The following is an 8,360-nucleotide window of genomic DNA, read 5'->3' as shown; positions in this document are numbered from 1 at the left end:
GGCCAAGCTCCTCGGGCACCTAATGCCTAGAGTGCTGGGGCTTTAGGCATCTGGAAATAGGTGCCGCCCCCTACTTGGAAATCTCAGCCATGCCCCCTCCCCCCCCCGGATTTAGGCATCTAAGTCAGGTCAACACTATCTGGAGAGGGGATGTGGGGGGTACGACTGGAAAGTGCCTTCGCCCCAGCCCCATTGTAGCCAAGAGCCCACTGGTTAGGGCATTCACCTGGGATGTGGGAGAGCTGTTTTCAAATCTGTGCTCTGCCCGATTTGGAAGAGGGCCTTGAACCCACATCCTATGTTGAGTGCCCTGACCACCAGGTTCTTTCTGGGGGTGGGGCTCTCTGTCGGAGATATTCCACTTGGTTTAAATAAAGATTTATTGGAGAAGAGACTTAAGCCTGACTCTCCCACAGGGCTATTGGATAGGTAAATAAACTAGATAAATTCAAGGAGGATAGGTCCGTCAATGGCTATTAGCCAGGATGGGCAGGAACGGTGTCCCTAGCCTCTGTTTGCCAGAAGCTGGGAATGAGCGATAGGGGATGAATCACTTGACGATTATCTGTTCTGTTCATTCCCTCTGGGGCACCTGGCATTGGCCACTGTCGGACGACAGGATACTGTGCTAGATGGACCCTTGTTCTGACTTAGTAGGGCCATTCTTATGTTCTTAAACACACCTGCCACACAAACATTTTCACCCCATCTGTCTTTTAAGAGTGCTCTAGAATCTCCTACAGGATTGGGCCCTGCTGGCGAGACGGGCAGGCGAACGCCTATGTTGAGAATCTTGCCATGGCTTAGGTGTCAGCAAGGGCTCCAAGTGGCTCCTTAACTGCGGGGCAGTGGCAGGATTTTCGGGGGCATTGAGCGTGCCCACTGGTGGAAATTTAAGCACCTGTGAGGTTAGGTAGCAGCAGAGTGGTAATTCTAAGAACCACCGTGACTCCTAAACATTGGCCTTAGGCATGTAAGTCTTTTTGTGAATCTAGGCCCAAGGGACATGCTCTGCATTTGTCAAGCTATAGGCCCCAATTCTGGACTGTGTTCTGATGCCTTTACACCACTGGCATAGCATATAGGGGCTGGAAAGTAGACAGATCCCCCTACCTGGAGATGCTTGAAGTATTATGCCTATGTTAAAGCTCAAGAAGACACACTTCACTGGCCCCAAAGATATGAAGTGTAGCATTTAATTTATGATTATGTATTAATATTACATGATATTCTGCAATGATTCTGTGTACAGGCAGTCCTCCACTTTACAACATTCAAGTTACACCAAATGGTACTTACGACGTTTATAAATTGTCATCATGTTTTGACTTTACGATGTCAGTTTCGACTTTATGATGCTCGAGCCAACATTGTTCCTATGGGAAATTCGAGTTACACCCTTTTCAACTTAAGAAGTGATTTTCAGGAATCAATTGTGTTGTAAGTCCGAGGTCTGCCCATATTTCAGATTCAAGTGAAATCTGTTACTATGACCCAAAGGGCGGTTGAAAGCAGTCATGAAAAAGCTGTTAATCTTTCCCTGCTGTACTGATTATACCAGGCTATTTATGGAGCAAGCTGATTGCATTGTCAAGTCCTAATACTTGAAGAAAGAAAAAGTATTTGAGCTGCCAGTGTGCCCAGAATTTTTGTAGAGGAAAACCCTGCAGCAGTCGCAGTTTCTTGTTACCTGGGAGTGTGCTAGTCACAGCTTGCCCTCACCACACAAAGCTACCATGTTTTGTAACCTGTGCTGGATAGTTTTTGGTTTGTTTTTTAAACTAACTCAACCACGAGTAATGAGCACAGCTGTGTCAATGCAACAAGCTGACAGAGCATGTGTCAGGTTTTCCTGTGGAGAATGACTGCTTTGTAAGGTATCATTTCTTCTTTCCCAGACTGTGATGTGAAAGTTAGAGCCCAAATAATCCTCCCTTTTTATTCCACTCTCAAAGTCAGTTTGTTCCTCTCACTTTACTTCCAGCCAAGGAGGCCATCACTTCCTCTCAGACTGTCAGTGTCACTCCTTAAGCAAGCATAGGGGGCAGTGTTGAGCACCACGCAGTCACCATGGGGCTGAACATGTCACTGCTACCCCACTGCAGCTGGAATTCCAACAAGAATGTGAGACAAGTCGAAAAGCTGGAAGCTTTAGTGGTGGTAAGTAGCTCTCACTGCAGTGAAGGGGCCTTTGGTTTCTCAGCTCCGTTCTTCAAGGGGTGAGAGAGGCTGTCTTTAAAATTAAAGCTGCCCAAAAGAAATCTGCTTTAAAGGAGCCAAGTATTACAGTACGCACAGCATCTGCCAGTGCAGCAGTGTTACTTATTATGCTTCATTTGCTCAGCTGGATGGGTGAGGCTGGCAACTCAGAGTTCTCACATGGCGAGTGAAGCAATCTGAGTTATGAGTGTTTGTCAGTTTGTGGCATATATCTATTGGCCTCCCAAACTAACAAACATGGAGTTTCTTAAAAACCAACCAAGCACTTTTCAAAGACCAGCTCCTGTTCTCACAACAGATTTTGTGACAGAGTTGAAAGGGATGAAAAAAAGTAAAAGTAAATATGATAAAAACATAATGTAGCGCTTACCAAACAGCTGTGCCTCACAGAGACTACACATAATGCAACAGAGTCACTCTTAATAAATGGTCCCATATATTTAAGGTGTAGGAATAGGAGGCTCCGAGTCAATTGCCATCTCCATGTTCACAATAAAATGCAGCAGAAACCTGCTTAAATGCCTGTTTCTACATCACCTTCTAAACAAGTACTACTTGAAGGGGATATTGTCTTACAAAATGTCTTCATTTAACTAATTTAGTATTTTAGCAGAACAATTTTCTATTTTATCTTATCTCCTCTGGTTCACTAGGTCTTTGAACGGCCCCAGCCATATATTAAAAGTTCAGATACCCAGGCCAGAAATCTACGTGAGGCTACGTCTTCACTACGGGGGGGGGTCGATTTAAGATACGCAAATTCAGCTATGCGAATAGCATAGCTGAATTCGACGTATCGCAGCCGACTTACCCCGCTGTAGGGACGGTGGCAAAATCGACCTCTGCGGCTTCCCGTTGACGGCGCTTACTCCCACCTTCGCTGGTGGAGTAAGAGCGTCGATTCGGGGATCGATTGTCGCGTCCCATTGGGACGCGATAAATCGATCCCCGAGAGGTCGATTTCTACCCGCCGATTCAGGCAGGTAGTGTAGACCTAGCCTGAGTCAGTGTGCCACACCATGTACTGTCTTCTGGAAATATCCACCTTCCTCTCCTGTCCAATAGATCCAGCACCATTTCCTTGGCAGAACTCCAGTAGCTGACTAGTATTCTATAACTGCGACTGCAGTACTGACTGATTCTGGCAGCAGCATTGGGGTTCTTGACTTACCACGATATGGTGGCTTTTAAGGGACACACCATTACATGTGTTGCTTTATATTTTTGTTGGTTTGTTCACTGCTCACTATTCTACTTTTTATGAACACAGTAAAATGAAAATGACAAATCTCCAAACTCTGAAATTCCCTCTCCCTGCAGCGTTTTCTGTCTGTTCTGCTGATCCTATAAACATCAGTTTGACAAATACTGTTGAATAGGTTTTGATTTGATGCAAGGAAAATGAACTATTTAAGTTGGCTGCACTCTGCTAGGTCCTCTTGCTTACACAGTCTGATCTTTGTGTGAGATGAGATATATAAATACTGATGGTGAAATATCACAGTAGCAAGAGATTTTTATACCTTTTTAATCTGTTTAAGCCATGAAAGCTTCATGAATGTACAATTTTAACTGTCAAAATTTACAAAAAAGAAGTCAGATTTAAAACTGGTTATAATTCACAAATATCTTCACTGACACTGTATAATACAGACATTAAACTTCCTTATATAACAAATTAAAAACACAGTTTGTTTTGTTATTTTTAGGAAAATGTGCAAAGAGCTAAGTGTATTACACCTAAATTTTAAAAGTTATACTAATTGATCAGTTCTTTTGCTGCAGCTATAAAAATATACAAGTACAAAATTACTTCTACAAAATTGGATTGTTGATTTTGCTGTTGGCAATAAAAAAGTAGACTTTAATATTAAGAATTTATCCTCTTCAGCAAACAACATTGTTTTGAAACCAGATGTAGGTTTTTGTTATTTACATAGGATGGAACATAACCTTGAACACTGCAGTGAATGGTAAGAAGATCTGCTTATTCTGGGATAGAAATTTGAATGCATAGATATAGAGCCTGGAAAGATGTTAGTTGGATGATAGTCATTGTGCCATTGTAAGCTGGAAAGAATATGTTTCAATACTGTTCTGTTGGATATGTAAAAAAATCTCTATGGAATCACAACAATCATTACGTCACACCGTTCTTGGTAATTTGCATTGATGTATGATCTTCAGTGTTCACTAAACATTTAATGGTTAAATGTGACCTTTCCTACACAAAATACTCAGTTTGGTTTAGTCACAGAGCATCAAAAGGAGGAGAGTGGGAAATGGTCTCCCTTTGTATGATTTCCCTTCAATTTGGTTCTTTCCTCCATGACCAACTCAAAGCATTGGCCTTAGAGTGCAGTACCGGTAATTTTGATCTCAGCCACATACACATCCGCACAATGGTCCTTCCATGTGGAGAGTCTTCTCTTGTCACTTTGTCCCACAGGTGTTAATATTCTTCCCGTCTGTGGCATCTTCAACCAGTGAAATGTGGTAATCTGTTGACAGGGTGAAGTGCGAGATACACCCCACCAGACCCCTCATGTACTGTCGGTTTGTGTGCAGTGCTATTTCCTTCATGCCACCTAGGAGAGACAGAGTGTGAGCAAGTGAATGAGAAACTTGTAGAAGAATATGTGCTTCCTTATTTCCACTTTAAAAAATGTAAACCACACTACAGTACTAGATTCCTATTCTAACATAAAAGGAAGCATCAGCTCTGACACAGCAGCTGGTTTTCAATGAGGTTCTTCCTTCTTTTTAAATATAATTTCTTAGGAACTCGAAAATACAATTGTGATGAGCCTGATAGAGTAAATTGGGAAGCTAATCCCTTCCACCACAGCTCATAGTGAGTCAACTGTTAAAAGGAGATTAGAGCTCAGCATCTAGTTAATTTAACCACTAGTATGCAGGGTTCTCAGAGGGCCAGTATAGTCTACAATGGTGGTCACTTACCTACATACAGATCTCCATTGATGTTTAATTGTCTCATCATGCCAGGTGATTTACCAGTTCTAGCACCGTAATCATCCACAGTTACCTTTCCAGACTGCCCATCCCTGAAATGGAAAATGAAATCCAGAATTTGGGTTTACTCTAGCAACTGATTCCTCCATTGCATACTGTAAACAATCAAGCAGCAGCAGCTCCTCCTCCGCAAGCATGGACAGCTCAGACCCATCCTCACTGAGCACGGTGCTTTTATTGTGAAGGCCTGAACTTGATTTGGGGAAGGCTCCATGAGGTTCTATTCAATTGAAACACCACAGTGTCATTTGGGTGAGTAAAGTATTAAGAGGAGGCAGAAGAGAAGGAATGAGTTTCTATGGGTTGTTGGGGGGGGGGGTGAAAGAAGAAAATTGAAAACAAATATGCTGAGGGTTACAAGGAATATGGGTGAGATCACAGCAGAATTTTCGGAAGCCTTCCTGAGCCACTGCTAGCTTTGCACACTCAGCAGCTGAGCTTCCTGTGAGCTGCTGCACACACTCTACCCATCTCATTGCTGATCATCCCCTACTATGATATCTTTCTCAAGGTTATTTCCAGCTCTAGCCTGATGTCACCAAAGTACATAAGTTTGCACTAATTGATTTTCAACAGCAGGGTCTGCTCCTTTCCAATAATATTGATAATATCAGCATTCGTCTTCTTTTCTGTCCAGCAGGTATGCAAGAAGCTCCACCATCTTTCAGAAGCTTTAATTTCTTCTTGTCAGCAGCATTACTTTCCCATGAGTTACATCTGTAAGTCACTATGAAAAAAATTACTTTTCATCAATCGAACCTTTGTACATTTTGAGATGCGAGGCCATGGCTGAGCGAGCCATTCCTAGTCTTCCAGTTACTTTGGAACAGTTGTTTTGGTTGCATATGTACTAGTCCAGATAATTGAATGTATCTACTCCCTCTACAGCTTGAGCCTTGTGAATCTGTTTGCATCCTGTTTTTGTTAATGGTGTCAATGTGCATGTATTGCATTTTCGCCCCATTCACAGATAGGACACATATCTCTGTTGCTGAGGGTTATGGTCTACATAACTGTAACCTCCTTTCAGCACCAGCTTAGTACCTATATGATGTACACATAGGAGTGGGATACCTCACAGTCTTTGGATGGTGTCCAAGTTTCTGTCACCTGAGCTCATTTCAGTGCTGCTGGTAGGTGTTCCCCTCCTTCTCGATAAAGCTTCTTGGTGGGGCTTCCAGTGAGACAAGGGGCTAACCACGTTAAGGCAGTGGCTACCACACTTGAATTCACAAATAATTTAAACTCAAGCAAGCAAACAAATTGAAAACAGTAACTATAACTATTATGTAAGGATCTGATTACAGAGAAACATACAGTCAGTAAAAGCATTAAATGATTACGCTGATTAGCGACATCTGTGATGTATAAACCAAGTGCCAGCTCTGGCCAAGGCCATAGGCATTAACGCAGAACTGACAAGCAGCTCACCTCTATGTTAGTTTTGTTCAAAACAGATATTTGTCTTATAATTCTCTTTGGGGAATTCTGCGCCATTTGCACAATGCAGAATGTGTGCAGAAATTAACATTATGTGCAGAATTTCCTGTTCCGCCCACAGAAATGGGTTGCCAAGGTGCTGGCCGTCATTACGGGGCACTGAACCTGGCAAATAGACAACACTGCTGGGCGGGGGGGGGAAGGGGAGGGCGGGAGGAGAGAGCTGGAGGGTTCCCAGCATGCCCTGAAGGAAGAAGGCTGTGTGCAGGAAACTCTGTACAAGCCCAGAACCCAGCATCAGCCTGTTTTTCCCCTCTGACTCGGGGCGGTGGGGGTGCATGGCGGGACTGGGGGAGCCCTGCAGCAGGGCTCTGCAGGCGGGGAGGGGGGGTGTAGAGGGTGTGGATTACTTGGCCGGGGTGCCTTCAGCTGGCCTCTGGGAGGGAGTAGGGGCAGAGGGTGCAGGTGGGTGTCTGCGCTGGGAGAGTGTCCTCCAGCTGGAATCGGAGGGGGGTGGTAGCGTGTGTGTGTGTGTGTGTGTGTCACGGCAGTGTGTGTGGGGGGGTGCCACATGGCTGGGTGCTGCGGGGGGGGGGGTTAGACGGTATGAGTGTCTGGCCCCCTGGCTGGGCTCTGGGGGGAGGGGGAGTGGGCGTATAAGGGGGAAGGGGAAAGGAACTGGGTTGTTGTAAAGGTTTCCTTAATTCTCTACTCCTGGGGGGATTTTTTTGTAGCTCTATTGTTACAGACATAGTTGCTGATAAGTATTTTGAAATAAATTACCAAAATAATTAAAACTGGCCTGATTATATGGTGTTATTTTTACAAATAAAATATACAGAATTTTAAAATATTGTGTGCAGACTTTTTAATTATTTGACCCAGAATTCCCCCAGGAGTATTATAAAAATGTATTGTGTTTAGACCCTATGAAATGCTTGTAAATTGCTGCATGCATTAATCTCACTTATCTGTATTCCATGCTACAGGTAAAATATGTTTGTTTTATAATTGTAACAATGCCTGCGCTGAACTTTGTGAACTCAGATGGGAAGAGTGCCACCTCCCTTTCCCCCCGCCCCCATGCAGGAGGAGTATCAAAAATTAAGTGGACCATCATGGGACAAAAGCTTTGTTAAGGCTGTCTCCATGCGTGGCTGGGGCAGTTGTCCTATGGGTTTGAAGTGCTGAAAGAGGGAAATAAAAATAGTTGACACAAAGATTTGTCATCCCTTTTCTGTTTGGACTCCCACAAGGCCTGGAGTTAAGAAACAAAACAGCAGAGATCCCCAGAGTTGACCTGGGGTAAGCCCATTCAGTGCTGACAGATTGCTACAGCTCTAGCACCTTTTGAATCCCAGACTGAAATTCATCCGTGTATATACACTTGCTTGCTTTAACCTGTAAATAACTCTTTTTCCTAGTTAATAAAGCTTTAGTTAGTTTATTACAGGATTGACTACAGGCATGACAGGATGACCGGCAGGCTTGGGTAGCCCCTGTCCGGCCTGCCCCCTGCTGGAGCCCAGAGCATCCTCTCCTTCCCCTCCCCTCAGCTCTGGAGCGTCCGGGGGGGGGGGGGGGGGGGGGGGGCGGGCGGGCCCCCCCCCCCCCCCCCCCGGGGGGGGGGGGGGGGGGGGGGGGCGGCCGGGGCGCCGGGGGGAGGG

At 44.6% G+C, this 8,360-nt stretch overlaps 1 protein-coding gene across 1 annotated transcript in view; it reads right to left on the bottom strand.

Annotated features, from left to right (window-relative positions):
- Window positions 1–3,760: 3,760 nt before the first annotated feature.
- Window positions 3,761–8,360, bottom strand: part of EGFLAM (EGF like, fibronectin type III and laminin G domains) — a 128,774-nt gene continuing 124,174 nt past the window's right edge. The window contains exons 22-23 of the mRNA XM_024198983.2: window positions 5,182–5,285; window positions 3,761–4,808 (exon numbers count right to left, since the gene is read on the bottom strand). Of these exons, the coding sequence (XP_024054751.2) occupies window positions 4,654–4,808; window positions 5,182–5,285 (259 nt within the window). The 3' untranslated portion in view covers window positions 3,761–4,653. The remainder of the gene's footprint in view (window positions 4,809–5,181; window positions 5,286–8,360) is intronic.

Source organism: Terrapene carolina, unplaced genomic scaffold, assembly GCF_002925995.2.
Source record: "Terrapene carolina triunguis isolate 2854851 unplaced genomic scaffold, T_m_triunguis-2.0 Scaffold69, whole genome shotgun sequence".
NCBI lineage: Eukaryota > Metazoa > Chordata > Testudines > Emydidae > Terrapene > Terrapene triunguis.
This window is presented reverse-complemented; position numbering and strand designations above follow the sequence as displayed.